General features: G+C 33.9%; 1 protein-coding gene and 2 non-coding genes across 8 annotated transcripts; all 3 read right to left on the bottom strand.

Annotated features, from left to right (window-relative positions):
- Positions 1–1,869: 1,869 nt before the first annotated feature.
- On the bottom strand, positions 1,870–23,249 carry LOC128857364 (protein no-on-transient A-like). Of its 6 annotated transcripts, none has more exons than XM_054093089.1 (11): positions 22,778–23,249; positions 18,567–19,893; positions 18,182–18,505; positions 18,047–18,105; positions 8,023–8,189; positions 7,008–7,122; positions 6,756–6,786; positions 5,454–5,576; positions 4,787–4,835; positions 2,374–2,426; positions 1,870–2,158 (listed from the first exon to the last, which is right to left on the bottom strand). In XM_054093089.1, the coding sequence occupies exons 1-6, from the start codon at positions 23,108–23,110 to the stop codon at positions 7,092–7,094; spliced, it is 2,241 nt and encodes a 746-aa protein (XP_053949064.1). In that variant the 5' UTR covers positions 23,111–23,249; the 3' UTR covers positions 1,870–2,158; positions 2,374–2,426; positions 4,787–4,835; positions 5,454–5,576; positions 6,756–6,786; positions 7,008–7,091. The 6 variants fall into 6 exon arrangements, with proteins under 6 accessions (XP_053949064.1, XP_053949065.1, XP_053949063.1 ...); XM_054093090.1 differs by having other exon boundaries at positions 18,239–18,505; XM_054093088.1 differs by having other exon boundaries at positions 18,047–18,126; positions 22,778–23,248.
- LOC128859424 (small nucleolar RNA U18) lies at positions 2,252–2,322 on the bottom strand. The gene has a single exon (XR_008454162.1). It is a non-coding gene; the product is annotated as a small nucleolar RNA U18 (small nucleolar RNA).
- On the bottom strand, positions 4,636–4,705 carry LOC128859425 (small nucleolar RNA U18). Its single transcript, XR_008454163.1, has one exon. It is a non-coding gene; the product is annotated as a small nucleolar RNA U18 (small nucleolar RNA).
- Positions 23,250–25,010: the final 1,761 nt, after the last annotated feature.

Below are 25,010 nucleotides of genomic sequence, written 5' to 3'. Positions count from 1 at the left end.
AACTACGATATAAAATTGCCATCTAAATGCAAACTAAAAAAGAAAAACTAGAAACCAAACATTTTAATCTACACTTACACTATACTATTTCAAATGGGTAAGAAAAAATTATGCAATGTAGGTTTCAATGCTTGTTATATTAATTATCATTTTTCTCAGCTTTCTTGTCATGAATTTCACAAACTTTTTTTTTTATTTGGGTAGAGAATTTAAGCCCACCCCAAACACATTTTGTTTTTGAGATAGTGGGCTTATTGGCGTTGCAATCACAACAGCTTTGTTGCACGATTTTTGAAAGTATCGCGTTTGATGTGAAACTCTGGCAACCCCGGAAAAGTATGGCGCTTTAACTGTCAAAAATTCGGTTGGTCATTGTAGCGCGCAGTCTTTAAACCGGCATTATACAAATTTATTAGCACGCTTTCTTTATTCTTTAGTAGGTACGTTAGTACCGCCGTAGCCGAATGGGTTGGTGCGTGATTACCATTCGGAATTCAGAGAGAACGTTGGTTCGAATCTCGGTGAAACACCAAAATTAAGAAAAAAAAAAAATGTTTAATAGCGGTCGCTCCTCGGCAGGCAATAGGCAAACCTCCGTGTTTCTGCCATGAAAAAGCTCCTCATAAAAATATCTGCCGGTCGAAGTCGGCTTGAAACTGAAGGTCCGACCATTTGTGGAACAACATCAAGACGCACACCACAAATAGGAGGAGCAGCTCGGCCAAACACCCAAAAAGGGTGTACGCGCCAAATATATATGTATATATATATATATATATACGTTAGTACCGAAATATTTGTATTAAACCCCACAATTTATTTTCGTTTTCTTGAAGACGTTATGCGTCATGCAGTCCATGTAACGGCTTTAAATTCCACATAATTCGTTTCCACGACAGTCGGTTCTACGTTACTGAAACGACCCGGATTTATATCCGGGCAAGACCGGACTGGACTCCAGCAGCATTCCCTTCCCTGTATGTAAGTATGGGGAATGTTTATGCTGCTACAACAAGGGCTTTAAATTTTGATGATTTTTTCACAAGCAATAAATAGGTATAAGAAAAATGAAAGACAAAATTGATAGTATAACAGCGTAAATATATTTAAGTTAAACGAGCAACAGACAGACGGTGGCGATTAAGAACATAATTCGGAATTATCTCAGGAATCAAGTGCAACAAATGCCGATTGACAACTAGATTTAATTCCCATAATTTAAGCGGATTAGGAGAATTTTCGAAATGACAGTGAATGAAAAATTAAACTTTTAAAGAGAAGAACAAAAAAAAAGACTGGATTTTTACTAACAAAACTAACCAAAAAGCAAATCAACTGTTCACTAATCCACATAACAACCGCCATGTCACACTACAATTTTAATCAGAATTAACTGCGCCATTGATCCCCGATTTACGCCGCCGTCTGTCTAGGCTATTACGGATTTAAATATGGCCAACGACTGGTCGTTAGTTGCAACCACAATATTTTTACAGTTCTTTGCTAGCAATGAATAACAAAAAATTCTGATAACAAAAGGTTAGTTGAAGTTTTTTCACTCTTACTGGTAACCTTCCCTTCCTCCTGTGTGTACTACCGCATGCATCTATCTTTAACAAGCAAAAACATTTTTAAAATCACCTGCACTATTTAAACGCTGCACTTTTGTATCAAAAGTCATATTGGTTTGATATGAATATTTAACTTAAGCTTACCTGTTTTGAGAATCCCTCATGCACACTGCGATGCAATGCTGATGATGAATGAATGTTACTACACAAAGGAACTTTGCCAACCACTAATTTACTTGTAAAAAATCATTATAGTTTGCACAGCATTTGACTCGATTCAAAGATTTACCCAATGGTCTCTAGTAATACAAAATAATTACTTTATTTACAAATAGTTAAAACTACATTAATATTATTTTACAAGTAATTTTCTAATAGAAAATATAACATTTTGTTTCTTACAAAGAAAATAATGTGATATCGACGAATTTTTCTATAACAAATTGATCTAAAAAAGCATTTTTTTTGTCATAATTAAGTGTGTCTGCAACATTCATTTCATTCATCCCACGCAAGTCGCATTTTTTGCCTAGCGCGTGCTTTCTCATACGTACGCTCGCTGCTGCCGGTTTCACCACGTGCAAATGCTGAAAAGGAATACACAAAAACTTGTAATAATTCTCATATTGCTTGCATCACATACAGATAATAAAAAGGTAATCATAATAATATTTGAGTAGGGTAATCAGTAATTGGAAATGTAGAAATCAAAATAAATTCATAAACACGGACCAATTAATTTCATCACAAACTAAAGCATTCGTTTGACAAAAAAAAAAAAAAACAAATATATGAAACTTACCACTTAAAAATCTCGTTGCTGTAGTTTGTAGTCTTCAGTGCCACCAAGTATCACTAGAAGATAAATGAAAGAAAAAATTAATTCAAAAAGTGTTACAATATTTCTGACGGAATGGAAATTCCTTTTTTAGACAGTCTGGACAATTTAAAGCGATATAAAAAAATTAACTGCCTTACAAAGCGTTCGAAAATCCATTGCAACCATCTAGAGCTCCCGTAAATCAGGCCTATCATTTGTTTTCCATTGTGAATTTTAAATGCTTAATGCAATTGAAAAGACAAAATTCGTTAACCGGTGAAGTTCATAAAATGCTGCGATTATTAAAGAAAGACTCGCTACAATCTTAAGATATCACCCTGTTTAGTATGGTTTTTTAACCGTATTCATTGGAAATAAATTTGTATTATTTCGTGTTTTTCATTTCCTGCGAAATGCAGAACGGCCATTGACTGCAAATGGTTTTTGGTGGAAGTATTGGGCGCACAATGGGCGCACGGGATACGAAAGGAAGTTTCTTTGTGGTTTACTTGCAAACTGGCAAAACAATAAATTCTGAATATTATCGTAATATTTTAGACCAGCGGAAGAAAAAAATTCGCGACCGAAAAAGGCTGTTTTTTAAATGACGAAGTCAAAACAGCCGAGGTAGGTGTATTTTGCAGCCCTTCCAGATTTCAGGTATGGAATCTCTCTGGTTGTTCAGGGATTTTATACTAAAAAATAAAGTGTATTGTGTTTTTCTTATCGAACCACAAAACTTATTGAACAACCTATAGTAGGGTTATCTGGGTTTTTCCATACAGACGTCCGTCCAAATTCGATTTTTTGATATCGGTTGTAACTTTTTTTTTTTTAAAATCCGATTTTGAAGAATTAAAAAAACCCCCCCTTTCGTCTAGATGATGGCAATTTTTATCGATGCTTTGAGATTTCTGAACATTTTGAAATTATAATAGGACTATGAATAAGTTCGTGCGGTTTTTTTTCGAAATTTGAAACTTTATTGACGTAAAATGGTTACAAATTTAATATTCAAAATATTGTCCATCGCTTACTACTACTTTTTCCCATCTTTCTGGCAATTCACGGATTCCCTTTGTGAAAAATTCGGTCGGTTTTGCCGCAATCCACGAATCGATCCATTTTTTGACTTCATCGTAATTACGGAAGTGCTGGTCAGCCAGGCCATGTTGCATCGATCGGAAGAGATAGTAATCGGATGGCGCAAGGTCTGGACTATACGGCGGGTGGGGTAGGACATCCCATTTGAGCGTTTCTAAGTATGTTTTGACCACTTGTGCAACATGTGGCCGAGCATTGTCATGTTGCAAAATAACTTTGTCGTGTCTATCGGCGTATTGCGGCCGTTTTTCTCGCAGTGCTCGGCTCAAACGCATCAATTGTCGTCGGTAGACATCCCCCGTAATCGTTTCATTCGGTTTCAGTAGCTCATAATACACAACACCCAGCTGGTCCCACCAGATACACAGCATAACCTTCAGGCCATGAATATTCTGCGCCGACGTCGATGTTGAAGCATGGCCAGGGTATCCATACGTTGCCCGACGTTTTGGATTGTCGTAATGGACCCACTTTTCATCGCCAGTCACAATTCGATGCAAAAAACCCTTTCTTTTGTGCCGTTGAAGCAGTTGTTCGCATGCCATAAAACGGCGTTCAACGTCTCTTGGCTTCAATTCATACGGCACCCAATGGCCTACCTTTCGGATCATTCCCATGGCTTTTAAACGTTTGGAAATGGTTGATTGATCAACTCCCAAAGTTTTTGCAACCTCTTCTTGCGTTTGAGCCGGATCTTGATCGAGCAATTCCTCCAATTCGGTATCCATGAACTTTGGCGGCGCACCCTCGCGTTCTTCGTCTTCCAAGCCAAAATCACCACTTTTAAAGCGTGCAAACCACTTCTGGCACGTTCGCTCAGATAGAGCATGCTCACCATAAACTTCCACCAAGATACGATGACTTTCGGCTGCTTTTTTCTTCATATTAAAATAATGAAGAAGAATTCCCCGCAAAAACACATTATTTGGCACGAAATTCGACATTTTCAAGTGTGGTAAAAATATTGTTGTTTACGCTTCAAATAAAAAACTTATACTGACGTTTGTGCCTTACGACAGTAGCTCTCCAATGAATGTTTGGAAATGTGGATCGATGGAATAATAATCAAGTTACGCCATCTGTTGTAAAACCGCACGAACTTATTCATAGTCCTATTATAACTTGGAAAGTTCTAGTTTTCTGAGTCAGTGATTGGAGGGTAGAAATCAATATAAATTCATAAACACGGACCAATCAATATCATCATACAGAAATTTTCAAATACTGCTTTCGTATAACAACAAATATACTAAAATATTATTGCAGGGCATTAAGTAATAATAATATTTACCTTTCACACTGATTGCAGTTGTTCCATTGAAAATTGGATGCACATCTACCTATAATTAGAAGAGAGTATTGTGAGAAATGTAAGGAGTAAAGTTCGGAAGTAGTAAAGTTCTTACAAAGAAGTAAATGAGAAATTATATAAAATACGTAACAGTTTTTACCAGGGAGAAAGAAATATTTTTGCCATATAACGTCGCTCTGAGGAAATGTTCAGTTCAAACTTTCGTGCACTTTCAATGAACATATTTTGAAATCAAATTTTGTAATTCATGTTGTATTTACAAATATTCTATATTCAATGTGGTTTTCAAGAGCATTCTTCGAAATGGAGAATTTCTAAAAATTCTGAAACTATAAGTTGGCTGGCTGATATGACTGGGATATAAAGGGGTTGTGTTGTGTGAAATGTAGAAATTACTGTCGTGCTTTAGAAAGTACTAGGTCAAGCCAAGCCAATGACAAAAATCTAACGATATAAGTACACGCAAATCGAAAATGGTAAATATTTAAATATAATGTCATTGGTTCATTGTTTTTTAAATCAGAACGCATAAGCGCAGCCGTTTAGATTAAGTCATTGTATTTGAACTCATACGGTAATTAATAACATCATTTTATTTTTAAATTAAACTTGAGATCTATAAATAGAAAAACAAATTTGTACTTACAATTTTCAACTCGCTTGCTGACCACAAAGGAATCTTCACCATTTTCCATGTTTCATATTTACAGTGTGTTGGAATGGTTGCTAATACGATTATTTACACTTTTGTTACGGAACTTTATATGGTCTGAAAATAAAGAAATTTGCAAACATTTTATTGTAGTTTGTAAAAGGTTTTTAATAAACCAAATAATTTGCGTTTATAAATCAGTACGCAAAAAAGCGCAGCCGTCGAGTTTTAGTCATTGAATATACTCATACGGTAATTAATGTCATCATTTAAAGCTTATTTTCAAATCTAGCCATATCAAGAATTTATAAAAAAAAAATTCAGCTATGCATTTTAACAAAAAATAGTAGCACAGGTAGGGGATTTGGCAAATTTCGAATTACAAACAAAAAGACTACATTTGGTGTCTGATTTGGTATTTACTTCCTTTACTAAATTTTTTATTTCAAGTAGTAATATTTTTATTCTATTTATTTTGTTCTAGTAAAAGTCAACTGATCTCATCCAAGTATATGGAATTGTTGCGCCTGCACCTCCTGCTGCAGATATATCATAATGACTATAGTTTTTGATAAGAGGTTAAGAATTGAACTGGCCATTAAGGTAAGTTGGAGTAACATCCATCTTTGAAAGGAAACTCCAAGAGTGTACCTCGACCAGGTATAGAGATGGTTCTAAGACACCGGAAAACACATACGCTGTGATCTATCGACCCACAAAATAAAAGTGGCAGTGCCGATGGGTAGCTTTCTCAGCATTTTCCAAGCGGGAATGAATGCAATCTATTTATGTACAGAGATCAATTTAGAAAGGAAACTCCGGAATGAGAGAATTGCAATTTCGAGCGACACTCCGGCTGCACTCAAAGTTAAGTCCTTGGTAGTTTTTGAGTGCATAGAGAAACTCAATCTGTTAGGATTGAATAATCCAAGCCCATGTGGATCCCAGAAGATATGAGAATTCCTGGAAATGTAGTGACCGACTAATGAATTGGCTAGAAAGGCCACGACCTAGATAGTAGTAGCCATTCCCTTTCTTGTGATAACATACCATCAGTGAGAAGTAATAGACATCTCGGTCTGGTACTGCCAGAAGAAAGGCACATACACTCAACCCAACCCAGCTCCATCTTAGATTTACTTAGGGAACGGGGGGGTTCGTATGAAGTATTGTGACGAGTAGGGGGCACAAAAGACCTCAAGGTTAAAGCGCACACCTAAAATTATTATATTATATTCTAATTGCAAACCCTAGCAAATTATTTCTTAATTCTTCCCATCAAATTTCAAAACTTACCTTAACATTTAAACCAACTTATGATGTTTATCTGCAAAAAATGAGATCGTAGAAATCAATTAGAGATGTATATATAGGTGAAATAAATGTTAAAGATACGAATTAATTTGATTTGTAATCTCATTTAGAATGAATCAACAGTGTAATTGTAAGTAAGGTAAGGTTTTCAGTAATTAGATCCGTTGTTATAATCATAGAAAGCAATATAATCTGATAAGTAGCTACTTAGTCAATTAAATTTAGTGAACTTACCTTTGGGTGACAACAGAGCATTCAACAAACGTCTCAAGAGTTCTGCTACGCTTTTGTCCACGCAGTGACTCCTTCTTTCTCACCCTATGAACATTGGAATGAAGCACACAGAAGTCTGAAATGTAAAGAATAAATCAGTTACTCGGTAAAATTGTAAAAAGTTAATTTTAAAAAGAACAAAAAAAAAATAATAATTTATATGAAGTTAATGTATGAATGCGGCTCTGTATTCTCTAAGTAACACCTTTTTTTGCTAAATAAGCAGTGAAAATGATGAGAGCCGCCGGTTTGACGTTACCGAAATGACTCGGGAGTTTTTCCCCAACCAAGGGCTTCCGCCCCAGTAAACTAGCCCTGTCTAGTGTACCTTATCCCACCCATGAGGGGGAAATTAGAGCACAAACAAGTGGTAGCATAATGGGACTCCAGATCTAAGTGAGCCTCTTTACATCCTAATGAAGTGGAACCTGAGCACAAGAATGTTAGTCATACACCAAGCCATTCGGATATGGCGGTTACTAGCGAACTGCTACAACTAAGGCGGTGGGTCATTTACTAATTTAAATAAAAGTATGTTCTTTTGGCGCATACGTGCTTAACACTGTTTAAGCAATTTCTCATTCAAATTAGGGTAAACGCCAAGATTTTTTCTTAAATTCAATGCTATTACAGAATATTTATACTCTCACTGTAACTTTCTATATCGATTTTCCGTTAAACCTTCCCCATGAATATTTTTAGAATGCTGCTGGTGTGATGTGACAGTCCTTTGCCGGATATAAATCCACGTCAGTTATAATAGCATAGACCTGGCTGTTATGGGAAGGAATCCTACTGCATATGCACTCACAAAAATATCGAATTCCGACAAAATTCTAACAAACTGTTCTATTCTATTTTAATATTTTTAACACCCATACTACATATTAATTTAATAAGCTTTATGTTTTCATACAAAATCGCCTAAATCACATCCAAAAAAACTATTGAAGAGTGTAAAATCAGCAAAACTTACTCTTTAACCAGGTTCCAATTGATATCTGAAGGCAGGCCGCCTTCGTTTTGTCCCAAGTTGAATGGTGGTGGAGGCGGTGCTTTCAAATCGTTCTGTTCGCTAACGTCCTTAGGAACGTTTCTCCTTTCGTGGGTTCGCTCACTGTTCTGATGTCTTCGAGAATTATTCTATAAAATACATACAGGAAAAAATTAATATGGTGTTTGTGGGTCCGTAAAGCAAAATTATTGTTTCGATGATTTGACGGTTCGAATTGTTTTTCAATCGTAAATGTCTACAATTTCAAATGCGCGAAAACTTTTAAGATAACTGAACGTTATAGAAGATATTTTTTTACAAAGTTGTTTCTTCTGTACAATTGTTAGTGTCAAGCATTATGTTATAACAGTTTAGTTTGTTTTTTCGATTGAAAAGCATTTCGCTTATCTTCGTGCGAGAAGGATTTTTTTGTACTAAGCATTTCATAGATTTATATCTCTCTTTATTCTTCTTCATTGAAGTGGGAAATTCATTTTCAGAAAATATCAGAAGCCTCAGATATGCCATTTCACAGAATATGTTTGTTTTTATCACGAAAATTGTATACACAGTTTTGCTGAAAAATGTATCATGCAAAATGTGTCAGCTAGAGATAATTTTAATCTTTTTGTAGACGATTTACATCATATGAGCTTTAAATTACCCTAAATATAAAGTAAATGCATTTAATACAACGTCGAACAAAAAAACGAGAATCAATTCAAAAAATGTTTCTTATGCAATGATGATCCTAACGCATATAATGGCAGTGCGTATTGACACATTTTCGTTATGCGTATAATTTCGTGAAAGTAGAAACAGTTAGTATTACATGATGAGCAGAATGAGATGGGCAAATCCGCCCGGTTGCCTCATTTGCACTTGTGTCCCAACACAAGTACTCTCATCATCAAAAGAATGTAATTAGCAAAATAGCTAGACACATCAGTATGTATGTATGTATAAACAAGAGTGGTTTCTTAATTTTCTTACGTCTTTACATTATATATTTTGGCATATCTGAGATGAGGAGTTTTACTTTCGGAAATTTTGAAGAAAGCCCCAGTACATAGTATATGTATAATTTGTTTGCTCAATGCTTAAAAAAGGAAAGAATAAAAGAAAATCTTATCAATAAGGTAAACGCCAAATCAATTTCAGAACTTTGCATCGAGTTCAATTGTTTTATACAGATAAAGCGCAAATTCAATTGAAAAAAAAAAACCAAACCCACTTTTTTTCTATCTACCATAGGTAGTTGCGCTTTAACTGAATAAAACACAAACTAATATACTTAATTCTGTAAATTCTTCATTTTTTTTATTTGTTTTATTTTTGATAGTAAAAGTAAAAAATCGCAGCATTTTCTTACCTCTCACAGACAAAGTTGAATCATTCAATATATTTCATTGGTAAATGTTGAAGAAGCAGCAATATTGCTTGTCGTTGTTTGTGCAATAACAATGTTTAATTACTGAATATTGCAGCTTTAAATTCTCCGCCTCATCAATTACAATGAATAGAGCGATTTTTATTAGACGTTTGTTTCTCATTTAACAAAATTGGTTGTGTCCTCCAGTTAGTTGTAACACACACTTCCACAGAACGAGCCATTTAGAATAGCTAATTGTAGAGTCGCTAAAAATCGTCTATAACCAATTTGGTGTACGTTTGTTATATAAATATGTTATAGTTTATCCAGTCATAAGAGTGGTCGTTAAGTCTCAACGTCGTTCACATCACAAAGTCGTACATAACAACAAATAAGCCAAAACATAAAGTTTTACAATGTCCATTTAGTGTTTATATTTTTTTTAGTCAGTATAACTTCGCAATTTTTTTTATAGAGGTCAAAATTATGTATCGTAAATGAAAAATCCGTTCAAACCTCAATATGTGGATAAGAAATTTCCACTCACTTTTTTTTTATTAAATTAAGTGGTGAAAAAATTAGTGAAAGTTCACAAATACATTGATTTAACGCCGTTGTCTGTCCTTCAATTAATAACAGGTACATTACAAATTCGTAATTTTAAGCTACCCAACATTTTTTCGTAATTTATGTAGTAATCCAACGCTGAAATGTATATATGTACATGTAAATATATCTCTTTTTCGAAACGACAAAGCAAAGAATCGTACAAACCAAAGAAATGTGCGGCCAATTGTTTTTTTTTTTTTTTTTACTGAAGAAAATACCCAAATATTTGTTAGTTGCCAAAAGGCTTAATACTGTTGTTGTGATAGCATAAAAAATGTCAGCTATATAATATATATGCATGCGGACATAATAGCGTTTCGAGTATAACTAAAATATGGATTCCAACTCCCTACCACTCAGCAGTACAGGGGCAGACTAAGCTTTTACCCGACATAAGTTGCTACGCCTTTATAAAGAAAAAATTATTTCATAGGGTAGAGATACTTTCTTTTATTTTTGCTCCTATAATTCCTATTATTATAATTATTGTTATTGTCATATATTGAAATTATTTTGCTAAGACTTTACTGCTCAATTTTATTTTTCTTGTTCATTCTAAAATTTTATGTTAAATAATGAGATGTTTTACTACTTGGTAATTAAACACTGAAACTTTGAATTTTTTTCTGGTCTACCTCCTTCACATTTACATTTCGCAAATTAACATATTCAATCGGTCCATATTCAATATATGGCCAAAATTTGCTTAAATTTCATGCAAACTTGCGGGGTAAAGTCTTCCCTACTAGTTGCTGAGAATGTGTTTGTACATAGAATAAACACTGCCCAAAAATGTTTGGTCGGATATAAATTAGTTCGGTTAACGTGTCTCACCGTAAATAAAAATGGTCTGGTGGATTTTATAAAATGCAAAAAATATGTCGAAATATGTTGTGAAAGACATAGCAGAAACGGGCTTGTTCGACGCACGTAATAAAAGCGGCAATACTGCTGCACTGATGACAATTTGCAACACTGCAATTTGCAATTGCTCAACTGATACTTTTCTAATGTTCGTCGAACAAAAAATTTTTGATGCGGAATTATTTATATTCGCGCGCAACATTTGCCGAATTTTTAACACTTCGAACGTGGTGTTTTTGACAAAGTTGCCAGAATTTTACATCGAACGTAGTACAGGTATCCCTCGTATAACGCGATAGTTACGTTCCAGAAGAATTGCGCGTTATGTAATTCCGCGTTATCTAAAACATAATTTTCATATAAATTTGGGGGTTGTGTTCCAATAGGTTTTTTTTTTAATAAAATACATACAAAATAACAGATGCACATATATTTCAACTCAATACTAAAGTTCAGACTTTATAATACAATTAAAACACAAAACAAAAAATTTAAAAACAAACTAAAACAAATTAAAGGTTTATTAAAAACTTTATTGTTATTCTTCAAACTTCATATGGTAATTAATCTGTCTCACTGTCTTCAAAGATCTTTGCACGTGGGCGTTTTGGGGGAGTAATAGCTTCATCAGAAGATATTTCTTCAACATAGTTTTCGCTATTGGATAAGAAACTAGTTGTGGGACCTTGTGGTTCTTCTACTGGTTTTATAATTGCAAAATCTGTTATCAGTTTTTGGTGGGTGGTTTTTAAGCTCCTTTTCAATTTCGTAATAAGGTGCTAGATTAATATCTATTCTATCTATCTAAGGCAAAAAAGGGTAATTCCCGGTTTACATTAAAAATACATTACATATTATAAATATGTGGTACGCAAATTAGTGTTACCAGATTTTATAATTATGTATTTTCCCCTTCGCATTATATAAGCCTAAATTTCGCGTTGTACTGAAACCTAATTTTTCCAAATCGCGTTATATCGAAACCGCGTTGTATAAGACCGCGTTATACAAGGGATACCTGTACTTTCACAAATCATGCAACACTGAGGTTATGATTGAAGCTCGAACAAGCCCAACCATATCCAGACGATAAAAGGAGAAGCATAAGAAGGTATTTTTTCGCCTTCTTATTAACTTAACTACTGTCTATTGGGTATTTACATAAATACCTACAAAAATTTTCAAAGACATTTTTCATGGGCAATTTTTTTCAAGTGTTTATATTTGTAACAGTAAAAGAAAAGTTGATCGCCGGACTAGGGCTAACAAGGCAAAACAAAGCGTTTTCCTCCAAAGGTTCCCTCATGTTGAACGGATAAATCGCTGAAGAATATTAAAAATCTTGCTGCAATTTTTACAGAAAAAAAAAAATTCATAAACTCGAAGTAACTTATTCAATTCATATATATATATATATATTTACATATATACAAACATATTTAATTTGCACCATATTTTCTCTATAAATATGTGTATATACTTATGTCCAGTCTGTCTAATGGAAGTGTGACCGGTAAAATGCAAACTTAAGAGCTCCGTTACAAAAAAAATGTAAATGCTGTTTAATAGAAGTATCTTTTTCGCAATACGCCTTGTGCGGTTTGTCAGTTTTTTGAGAAATCTAAAAAGCGTACGTTGTTTTTCCAAAATGAGTTCTGCGTATAAAAAACGATTTGAAGCAGTGTTCCAAAAATGTCACTTGCATCTACATCAAAATATTTGACGAAGTCGAAGAAGTTTATAAATAAATAGGTGCAACGGTTAAAAACATTTTCGATGTCCAAAAAATATGCCTCTACAAAGCAAGATCAGAAGATCATTGATTTGTTTGTGACAAAGCCGAAAAGGTGGAGCAGGACGTTTATTACGTGTAAAAGACCTAAATTTCCGGAGCACATCGAAAAAACTGCTGCTCTCATCATGCTCACATTAAAAAGAACGCAATTGGGCAAATGTAATATTTACGGTAATAAGTCCGGTCCTAGTGTACTGTTGATAATCGACAGCTTCAAAACACTGTTAAGCATCTCGTTAAGGTTCATGTTTGCGGTTGCTTTTCCGAAAAAAGATTTCGCCGGAACAGCAAAATCGAATTGAAATGTTGGATTGGTTTTCAGTCGCCTGATGTCAACTCTCTTCAAAATATATGGCAATAATCCAGCAAAAATTCAAGAGAAAGCAAACATGGACTGTGAAACAGTTATTAAGGCAAATTCGGCTGATTTGGAGCCGATCACCTCCACAACTTGCTCAGAAGATAACACAAGTATGATTCGAAGATGTGAAGCCATTATATCTCATTGTGGTGACTATACATTTTATTGAATATATTGCGAATATTATATTATAAGCCCATGCAATGCATTTTGTTAGAATCGAGTTAGTCAAATAGTTTCTAAGTTATGACGGTCACACTTTCATTAGATATACATATATCACATATACTACACATATATTAGGTTTTTTATTCTACGCCACAAGTCATTTCGTCACAAGGCTAAATTTTGAGACAGTTAATTAAATATCACTGGTATTAATAATTTGCATCACTGCTGGCGAGCAATTCGATTAATGTTTAAAAAGGAATTACAAAAAGCCGCATGGCAAGTTTCATGCTACTCGACCCATTTAAAGAAAATAAGTTACAACAGTTAAAGGAAGTTAGTCAAAGTTTAGATAGGAAAGCATTATATACATCAATAAATTAAAAACGTCAAACTGAAATATGTATTCTGATGCTATTTTCATTTTAGCCTGTGCGGAACACTTAATAGTGATTTCCATTTAGATAAAAAAAATAGTTGCATTTGATAGAAAAGCTTGAAAATTGCCGCTCAAGGACTTAGGTTTAATAAATTTTTAAATGAAGCTCTCTCACAGACTTGACTTGCATGCAAATGTGATGTTTTTCTAATTTTTTTAATACGAATTTAGAAAAGTCCTCTTTCTTGAGAGTTTTAGATTCTCTCACTACTGGTATAGATATCTCATACTGGCTGCAGGTAGCCATTTAATATAACTAATTGAACATATTTTCGTACGGACATACGCACACTGTATTTTAAATTAACCTCTTTTTATACTGGATTAACAAATAAATGAATTGCTAAAACGAAATATCACATGCAAATTTGTGCTTTTCGAGATAGAGATAGAAACATAAAATAAATATCAAATGCAATTAAAATTAAACGTGATCTAACCATAACTGTTTTTCTTTCTTTTCTTTTCGTTTGCAACCATACAAACCAGAGTTCGAAAATAGCTATCAACATTTTCAAAGGCTTTTAAAACACCAAAAAGAAAAGAGAAAAAACCTTTGCAGTTTTTGGTTATTTTTGCTGTTCATAGAAATTCATTTTCCAACAGCAAAAATTTAACAAGTCATTGTATATTACATTATATAGTTTCAAAGAAAGCTTCCTCAAATATGTTTCATATTGTTCGTTAGCTGTGTTTTATGTCGAAAAAAATATTTTTCACTTAAAAACAAACAGACATTACTTTTATTTTAATTTTTGTTGTATTCTTTTGTGATTATCCAAATTATATTATTGTTTGAGAATTATTTTCAATCTCCGATTCGGACAAAACAACTGCTAGGCAAGTATTATTTTCAACTCGTTTCGACGAGTTCGAAAAAAAAAGAAATCTTAATTATTAGTAGAGGAAGAGAAATCCATACGCTACCATCAAATACACAAACATACACCATATGTTCAACCCACCTAACATTTGGCCCGCACATTCCCGTCCCCCACCGCATCATCACCAACACTGTTCAAACAAACAAACACTACGTAATGCAAAACGCCCATTCAAACGCACCCACCCACCCCCACCCACATTACAATTTTTAACTTACAAATTTTAAAATTGAAAGATATGGTTTTTTTCATTTAATTACATATAGTTGAACATGTATTATTTTATATTATTAGACTAAAAGTTTTGTTGGTTTGTCTACATAAATCAATGTAAAGTTTTTTTTTTACTAAATATTACACACGCATATGTAGCAGCAAGAGGCTAACACAACTTTATTTAACCAACTTGTAAGCTTCGTTTTTTTTACAGAAGAAACAGATGGCTGTTTTTCAAAAATTGCACAAAAAATGTAGACGAACAAGTGAATTGAATTAAAGTTTGTTGCCCCAAAACGATTTTTCACATACACATATAATATATATGTCGGTATGCATCATCAGAGTGAGTGTTTATATTTTTAAAATTCTGCATGTGGTTGATTAAATATTGAAAATGATATTCCTTAAAACTAAAGGTAAAGCTGAATTTTTGTAATTCAGATTGAATATTTCACAATTCAGATTGAATATTTTTTTAAATATATGTATGGTATGTATTTCGTACTTTCCAACGTGGTCAAGAGAAGCGAACCGCGGACTGAATGTCTCAGAGATCACATCGTGTAAAGGGAGACAACTTCCACACAAAAATTCAACTACTACTTGATGACTTATCAATAAATGTTATCGTCACGAAATGTTTAAATTCCGCGCGTCTGGTGATTTTGAAATTTTCCTTTGCTTTGAATTATGATCAATTGTTATACATTTAAAATGTTTCAAACAAAGATATATAAGCTTGTAATTAACTTATCCTGCCTACAGAGAATGTACGTGATTTCAATACATTTCATTTTTTTTTTCATTATGATTTAAATGGATTAAAATAGCATACACATATTATTAATATTTAAAATTTACGCAAGTGACTGCGTTGTTGCTGATTCTATTTATCTGTCGTTGATCAATTCATGGTCCTTGGATAAAGTTTCTGTTCTTTACATATTACTTTTACATAATGTTCCAATAACAGCGTGCAACTGCTTGATTGTGTGTATGGTTGTTATGGTAGTAGCAGTAGTAGTATATTTAATTGTTCGATCTGTTCACAATAATCACTTAGACCATTCTATCCAGCGTAAATCTTTCACGCTCATTCATTTTAGGTGACACTGAATCTCAGAAACGTCTTCTTCGTTCCCATGGATTATTGTTTCCGTTGTTATTGCCACCGCGCTGATTGCCACCTTGGTTTTGGTTACCACCACCAAATTCAAATGAAAACGAATCCTATTCGCAAGTGAATGTAATAAAGAATTTCATATGCAAATGTTATAGTTAAACTTTTTAGTTAATAAAAAAATGTATACGAAAAAAATGTAAACCGCCCACTCAACACTTCTACAACACAACGGTGTACCGTGGCACACCAATCATGTATATATGTAGCTGTTGTATATTATACTTTTTTTAATTACATAATTCGTGGATGAAAGTCACAGGAAATGTGTTTAAAATGCAATGACTAAAAAACCCAAACTCTTTTCAAAGCATATTTATAAATAAAAGCTTTCGATGATTAAAATTCAAAAAACAAGAATAAAATTTACATGTTCCAAGCTTCTTCGTACATACACATAATGCACATCTGAGAATAATTAACTTAACTAATGCAGTACACTTCCCAAAGAAATTGGTTTGTTTTTGACATCTTTGCTGTATTCAATAAAAACTTCAGTTCTGATAGTATTTCACCAGAAGCCAAAATCTCGAACACATTTTATGCAAATTTTCATTATATGTATTCCTAAAAACTGAAATGTTTTTGATTTGATTATCTATTAAATGTAAGCAATACAATATCGAATCTCAAAATCTTGAAGGATAGATTATAACACGATTAGCTTATAAATATTTTGTTTTGCAACAAAATGCCGATTGTTGTTGAATCACCCCAACCCAAAATACCAGTAAAATAAAGCTTATTTAAGCATTATTTGGCCCAAAACATCATCCCTTGCATACAACAATTTTTTTTTTTTTTTGCGTTCGACAAGTATATGTATCCCTCCCTTAACCCTTCAGTGAAGAAAGGGTTTCAACGTGTGATTTTAAGAAACAAATTACGTAACTTTTACTATAGTTTTGAGAGTTTTTATAATCATATTATCAGCATTGAATGAAGTATTAATGGACAAATTTTTTCGAGTTGTTCACTTTTTCGAGATGAAATAATTCAGCATAAGAGGTAGAGTAACCCACAAAACCCAATATTTCAAAATCAATTGCCTTGTTTAGTTCACTATTCGCCCACCACCAACACAATTCACAAACTATTCAATTATTAGAACTACAAAACGAAAAAAACGCTTGTTTAGCGATTCAGTTCAACACACAAGTTCCAAAAGTTTTAATACAAATATGCTTCTTCAAAGAGTTGAACTAGATTTTCAAGTTGACGTTGCAATCAGACACACTTCCAGTCACATTTCTTAGTAATTTATATATATGCAATATAACCGTAAATAAAAGTAACATGCTTCTCCTTTTCACAATAGTAAGCAAATATCAGCCTCATATCAATGAAGTACACAAATTTCGAATGCTTCACTGTATAAATCAAATTGCAACATGCTCTGCTCTGTGATACACCTAAGTGAATGAGCTACCAAATTTACAACAACAACAAAATAGATATAAAAAATACACAATTTGTAGCAAGTTATTGACCAATTTTGCGTTAAGGCAAACTCTCAAGGCATTTACAATGTATTGTCTTGCTTAAGACTTAGACCTTACAATGCAGTTCCTTCGAAATGTTCAATAACATTTGGCCGAATGTTATTGCATTCCTAGAGAATGTTCGCCATATACACATCAAACGGATAACAGCTACAAAATTTATGTATTAGCTTAAACGGTATAATTGCTAAAAGGTTCACATATCAATACGAAATTGAAGACAGTGAAAATAAAGTTTTATTTTTTATTCGCTTTTGTCCTAAATATGCCTCAGATACGAACATTTGATTTTTGCTATTGCTTACAAATTAAAAATATAAGTTGTTGCCATTACAAAATCGAGCATATAACGAATTTACTAATTTGAAACGCATTTATAATTGAATGCATCATGTAAAGCACCACAAAGGTGAAAATGAGTTCGTTGTGAAACTATTTTAAAATACGATTGATTCAAGTGTCTCACTTGATCAAGCACTGCAAAGCGTATAGGATGCATAATTATGATCCACTTCACAGCTTTTCACTTCGGTTTTATTTTAATTTCAGCATGTTTGTTGAGTTTGTATGTCTAGAAACTTCATCGCAAGAAGAGATCGAAAAATGAACGTACCTGAGGATTGGTGGGCCCATTGCCACTGCTGTTGCCATTACCACCACCGGTATTGCCGCCTAAAAGTGCAGAAATGGGGTCTTTCATTAATCGTTAGTATAGTCCGTTCCATTTAAAGTCAGATAGTTAGTTTACCTCTGAATTCAAATGGCGAATTGTTTGATGCTCGGCCAAAATTATCGAAATTATTACCTCCTCCACCTCCACCTCCACTATTGTTGCCGCCAAAGCCTTCTTGTTGATCAAGCAAAGAATTTAGTTGTTGTGCTTGCATAAATAAGGTATTTTCCTGTTGACGGCGACGCATTTCTTCTTCTTGGCGCAACATACGAGTCTGCATTTCACTTTGCTGACGGCGCATGTTATCTTCATCGCGTTTGCGCATCTCCTCAGCTTGCTTCTCACGCATTTCCCACTCCATCTTCTTTCGCTCATTATCTGATTCCCGTTTGCGCAACTCTGTATGTAAAACATATTGTTAGTTTGTTTTTTTTGAAATATATATTATTACGACCCTTACCTTGTCTGAGCAGCTCTGTTTCATGTTCATAACGTGCATACTCCATCTGGGCTTCTAGTTTCTCCTCTTCCATTTTAAGTTCACGTTTCAGTGCATCTTGCTTTGTTTTGTATAATTCATGTAATTGCTTCCACCTGGTGCCGTATTCGTGTTCAAATGAACCTAATTCGGCAAATCGTGGTCCTACGCTGCGTTCATGATTGAATTCCGGTGATTTTTTATTCAAAGACTTATCTGGCAAGCCGTCATCATCTTCATTAATTTCAAATGGCTCGACCACACAAGGTCGTAAAGAAGCGGTGAGGAAGAAACATTTTTCATTACAAAAACGTAGACAAACATTTGCCGATGATTTTTTAGCAAATTCAATAACTCCTTCACCGGTAGATTTACCACGATCGTCGACAACAACGTTTGCACGCTCGATGGGACCGAAAATTTCGAAAGCTCTGTATAATAGTTCATTGGATACAAAAGGTGTCAAATTTTTCACTCGAAGAATAGTGGCATTTGGCGCAAAGCGTACACGTAATTGGCGTCCCTTGCGATTGGTGCCATCCAATTCACGTTTAGCACGTTGAGCATTTGCATGAAAATCCAATTTAAGGAATGTAAAATTTTTCTCTGCATTGCAAAATATTTCGCCAATTTCACCGTATGGTTTAAACATTTCACGCAACTCATTTTCTGAAATATCATTGGTAAGATTACCAACATATAAACGATTACGGCCGGAAAATTTAGGTTCTTCGGTTGCTTCGACTGGTGGTAATTCGTGTGTTGGCCCTCCAATTGCTCGCACACGTTGCCCAATAAAGAATTCATCGCTCCTGTTGTAGGGACCATTGCCTTGGTTCCCGCCACCGCCGCCGGGACCACCTCGCCCACCTCGACTACGGTCCCTGTTTTGACCGCCTTGATGACCCCCAGGGCCACCTCCATGGTTACCACCAAGGCCACCACCCTGGTGACCGCCTTGATGTCCACCTTGATGACCTCCTCCTCCGCCACCACCACCACGACCACGATTCTGTTGATTCATATTCTGATTCTGATTTTGATTTTGGTGCTGCGGTTGCTGTTGCTGTTGATTTAGCTGCTGATTACGTGGTTGGTTCTGTTGTTGCTGTTGATTTAGTTGCTGATTACGTGGTTGGTTCTGTTGTTGTTGCTGCTGCTGCTGCTGTTGTTGCGGCGCAGGCTGCTGTTGTTGTGGTGGTTGGGAGTCCAAATCCTTTTTAACAGCTGCCTGATTCGCATCAACTGCAGGTTTTGCATCTTGTTGGTTTTGACTTTGTTGGTTTGGTTGATTTTGTTTATTTTGGTTCTGTTAAAATATGTTTTAAGTTATATCTGTCCTCCATATGCACATATATCTTTAAATAAATAATAGAGCTTTGCCTATGCTAAGTTTTGTCAACTAAAATTCTTTATTAAGGTAGTAGTCCGGTGTAACGACCGAAATTTCGAGGTTTTTCATGCATTTTTTTTATAAAGAAAATAAAATGCTATCTATTTAAAGTTTTTACATGTTTTTATTAGTGTTTTGAAGTATATATTGTACAAATTTTTTTTAAGTTAATTTTATATTAATTTGTTTAAAATTTGACATCAAAGTAGAGTCCTTAAAAAAGATGAGTTGGTTCGGGAAAACTCACAGCCTTCCAAAGTCTTCTGATATAAAAAATTCAAAGAGTATTTTTTTGTAGACTTTATTTTAGGTCCCGAACCTAAAATATACATAAAACTAAAAAAAACAAAATGGCGGACTTGTGAAAAAAGTTCTCAATAACTTATTTTTTTTCTTCATAAATTGTTTAAACTAAATAGTTTATTATTAAAAAATCAAATGTTTTAAAACTCCGGGATCTAGATATGTGTGTATAGAATAACGGGTTAAATTTTTAGCCAAATCGGTTGAATAGTTTTGAGTCAGCGATTTCCCGAAATTTCGAAAACATGGTTTTGAGAAAAACGCGTTTTAAGTTTCGACAGCAACTTTTGCTGGCGTGTCACGCTTTCATACACACTACGGCGCGCTCTCTTATTTTAGCTATAACTTTAAAAATAATTTTTCGGAAGAAAAACATCTTTAAAATATACTATAAAAATTTCAGACAGAAATTTCAATCATTTTTAAAGTTATGGCTAAAATAAGAGAGCGCGCCGTAGTGTGTATGAAAGCGTGAGACACCCCAGCAGCAACTGTTGTCGAAACTTTACACGCGTTTTTCTCAAAACCATGTTTTCGAAATTTCGGGGAATCACTGACTCAAAACTATTCAACCGATTTGGCTAAAAATTTAACCCGTTATTCTAGACACACATATCTAGATCCCGGACCATTAAACCATTTAATTTTTTAATAATAAACTATTTAATTTAAACAATTTATGAAGAAAAAAAAAATAAGATTTTGAGAACTTTTTTCACAAGTCCGCCATTTTTTTTTTTTTTTTTTAGTTTTATGTATATTTTAGGTTCGGGACCTAAAATAAATTCTACAAAATAATACTCTCTTGGAATTTTTTATTTCAGAAGACTTTGGAAGGCTGTGAGTTTTCCTGAACCAACTCATCTTTTTTTAAAGGCTCCACTACTATGAGGTCAAATCCTAAACAAATTAATATAAAATTAACGTTAAAAAAATTTTCTTATATATGTATTTCAAAACACCAATAAAAACATGTAAAATCTTTAAAACGATCGCATTTTATTTTCTTTTTAAAAAAGATTCATGAAAAAAACGTCGAAATTTCGGTCGTTATATCAGACTACTACCTTAACGACATTCAATCATGGTAGGATTTACGCAACGTTTGTAAATCGTACAATTGTATTAATGTCGAAGCTCTGACCCATGAAATTCGATACGCATCAGGGTGAAGATTTGTGAAGTGTAGCCAATATCAGACCGTTAACCGGCTTTTAGCGAATTTTACAGAATCAGGTTGATGAGCCGACGTAACATAAGTTATGAATCGGATTGTTTACTCAAAACTGCGATTGTGTTAGAGATATATGAAAAACAAAAAATCAACATAGCCATTGTCTTAGTTTCCGTCTGAACGAATGATTGAACGAGTATGTGAACACGTGTGAAATGTGTGGGTAGAAATCGACTGCAGAGTTCTCCAGTGACGTGGCAGCCGAAATTGCTCGCAAAATTTTTTTAACACCATAGCTAATGGCCAAACCTGGAAAATCTATCCTCCATAGATACGCAAATGGCCTGTGCTCTGGAAATTTAATGGAATTCTATCTCATTCTATTTATGTGCCATTAACCGTTTTGACATCCGAATACCGTTAATTTTTCTTCTCAGTATAAATATATATAATGTAAATATAACTTCTAGATGTGAAAAAATCTAGTATATAATTGAAAAAAAAAAAAAAAAAATATCATTTCAAACCTATGTTTCAAGTGTTATGCGTTTAACACACTGTACGCCAAAACGGAACAAACTGCTTTAAGGTTATAATAGTCTGGGCTTGTTCACACCTTTGCAACTCTGTTGCTACGTTTCTAATGTTCAGCACCTATTTTGCAGATAGGCGAAGGTGAATACATAGAGGGGAAAAAAAGAAATATTGCGAGTTTTCCCATATACATACATGGATAATTTCAATATTAACTGTATTTTACTATTGAAAGTGACAAAGAAAAGAATGAAGCAATCGTGCAAAGAAATTTTTTATGTTGGCGATATAAGAATTTGCTAATAATGACTAATTTTTTTCACATAGAACGCTATATTTTTGACAAAGAAAAAAATTATGCAGCTCAGCGGTTGTGATTGCAACTCGAACAAGCACCCTCCCATTCATGTACGTAAATTCTGTAAAATATAATAAACTGAAACTAGCGAATAATAAAAAAAAAAACTCCTGATTTGAAGAATGAGTAGTAAATAGCCAAAAAAAAAAAGTAGGTTTTAATTCGTTGGCAATGCAACTTCTTAAAATGCAGCGAAGACTCGCCAAACACGAATTGCCGACGACGAGTCCGCCATTTTGCATTCGCCATTTTGAGAAAAAATTTCACTATATTGATTTTTCATCGCTTCGTCTTGCCTTACTTAAATACTAACACTTGTATGGTCTAATTTACTCCAAAATTGGTTACATAAAGAACTTTTTGGTTCAAAAATCAGACATTTATGCTATTTTTGCTTAGATATTAAGCCATTTTAAAAAATAGATACATACCTGATTCTGGTTCTGCAAGTTTCCTTGGTTTTGGTTTTGGTTTTGATTCTGGTTTCCACGATTTTGTTGGTTACGATTACGATTTCCGAAACCTCTATTCTGATTTCCGAATCCTCCTTTATTTTGGTTACCACCACCACCACCTCCTTGGTTTTGGTTGGGACCATTTTGGTTGAAACGTGCTTTCTTCTCCGCTGGTCCATCACCGTGATCATTTTGCTTTTGCTGCTGAACATTTGCATTTGGCTTTTTATTACCCTGCTGCATATTCTTCGGGGCTCTTTGTGGCAACGGAGTTGCACCATTAACTCCTTCAGCTTTTATTCCATCCATATCGGATATAATATATTTTCACTTCTGATACACACACACAATTCAGATATGTATCCAGCAAAATTGACCCCAATCGAACAGTAAATTTAAAACACAACCGCACAAGTCGACGACCGGAAAAAGAATGAACGAAATGTGAGACCAACGCTGAACAAAATGGCGTACAAACGCATAGGGTTGATTTGGATTTTCCGCATAGTTGCATGGAGTACTAAAATATACACTCACTAAATTTTGGCCTAATTGAATACCCAATATGTGATAATTATAATATATATTTCAACACAGACAAGTAGCAAATCATATACTAAACCTCAAAAGCGATATGCATCATGCTAAAGACCAATTGTTACAAATATTAATTTAAGTGATCGTATGCAAATCAACTCAACCGATGTAATACAAATAGAAACCACTCGTCGTACACCTCAGATGATTAATCGTAGAGCCTATAGTATAAGGATTATCGTATGCAGACAGCTACACTTTAATTACACGAAATATTTGTAGTAGCCACAATATAAAATCGAAAGCGAGGTAATTATGAAGTTAATGGTGCGCATGGAAAAATTTATCAAAACAAAGCAATGACACATTCGATGCATATTGGCGTCAAGATTAATAATCTGAAGGAATGAATTAATTTTATTTTTTTCATTCTTAAGTTATTAACAAAAAACACTTTTATAATGTTGCTGTTTTCAATCACGAAATACACGAAAGCATTACATTACGGGGTCAAACATCAGTTTCCCTATACGCATTATTAGTTACGGGGGAAAAACATCCATTATTTTTGAGTAATAATTTTGAGCAAATGGTTTTATAATACGTTCACATATGAATTAATTACGAATAAACCCACCAAATTAATCTACCCGTTCACATGCGGCAGATTACCTGCAAAATTGACAATCAGCTGTCAATACTGCTTTGAGAGGTTATTTTCATAGAAATTAGTTTGGTGGAATATTTCGGTGTTTTTGGTTTTGTTAATTATTATTAACGATATGAAGAAAATACTAAGGTTGCAAAAAGTTATTGCAGCAATACGCATGGGAAATTCTATATTACAGGTACATTTTATAATAAGTAATAAGAGGGTAAAATGAATCCATAATTAATAATATTTAACAAGCATTTTATTAGAATTATGTTTAAAGACCTGTTTTCTTTGCCCGCATCCATTTCATTTAGTTTTTATTTTGATGTTTCTCCTTACATTCGTAATAATAATTATCGATAACACAAAAACACAGGGTTGTATGTCAATAAATATCGTTATTATTTAGGATTATTTTATAATCTCAGATTTTGGGAGAGAAATTTTGTATGGGAAATCGCGCTTTTTAATTACGGATTTTGAGTAAAGCGCGAAAAAGTAGACCATATTCTTAAGCTAGATATACACGAGGCAACCGTTGAAGCAACGTGTTGCAGTAACGTGTTGCCTTTGTTTAAGAAACACGTTGCGACCGTTGCTTCAATCTCAGTATTGTGCATAACTGTGGTGCAGGAAAGGTACAAGCGGAAGATATGTAAAATTATATTACTCTTATTATAATTGACGAACTTTTGTACGAAAATGTGGAAGAAGAGATGCAACAAAAGAAGAGAAAGAAAATTTGGCCCAAAAATTGGCTTTTAAAAAAAATCGAATTTTCGAACGAGAGGTTGCTGAAAGAACTGAAGGAAAATGAGCCAGCGGACTATAAAAATTACATGAGGATGGACGAAGCCCTATTTAGAAAATTGTTGGACTTCGTAAAGGCCAAAATAACGAAACAAGATACCATAATGAGAGAGGCAATATCAGCAGAAATTAGATTGGCAATAACTTTGCGGTATCTTGCAACAGGAAACTCTTTTGCGGACTTGAAATTTTTATCAATTTTATTGT

Source organism: Anastrepha ludens, chromosome 3 (genome assembly GCF_028408465.1).
Source record: "Anastrepha ludens isolate Willacy chromosome 3, idAnaLude1.1, whole genome shotgun sequence".
In the NCBI taxonomy this organism is placed as follows: Eukaryota; Metazoa; Arthropoda; class Insecta; order Diptera; family Tephritidae; genus Anastrepha; species Anastrepha ludens.
Note: the sequence above shows the minus strand (reverse complement) of the source record. Positions and strands in the feature narration are given on the sequence as shown.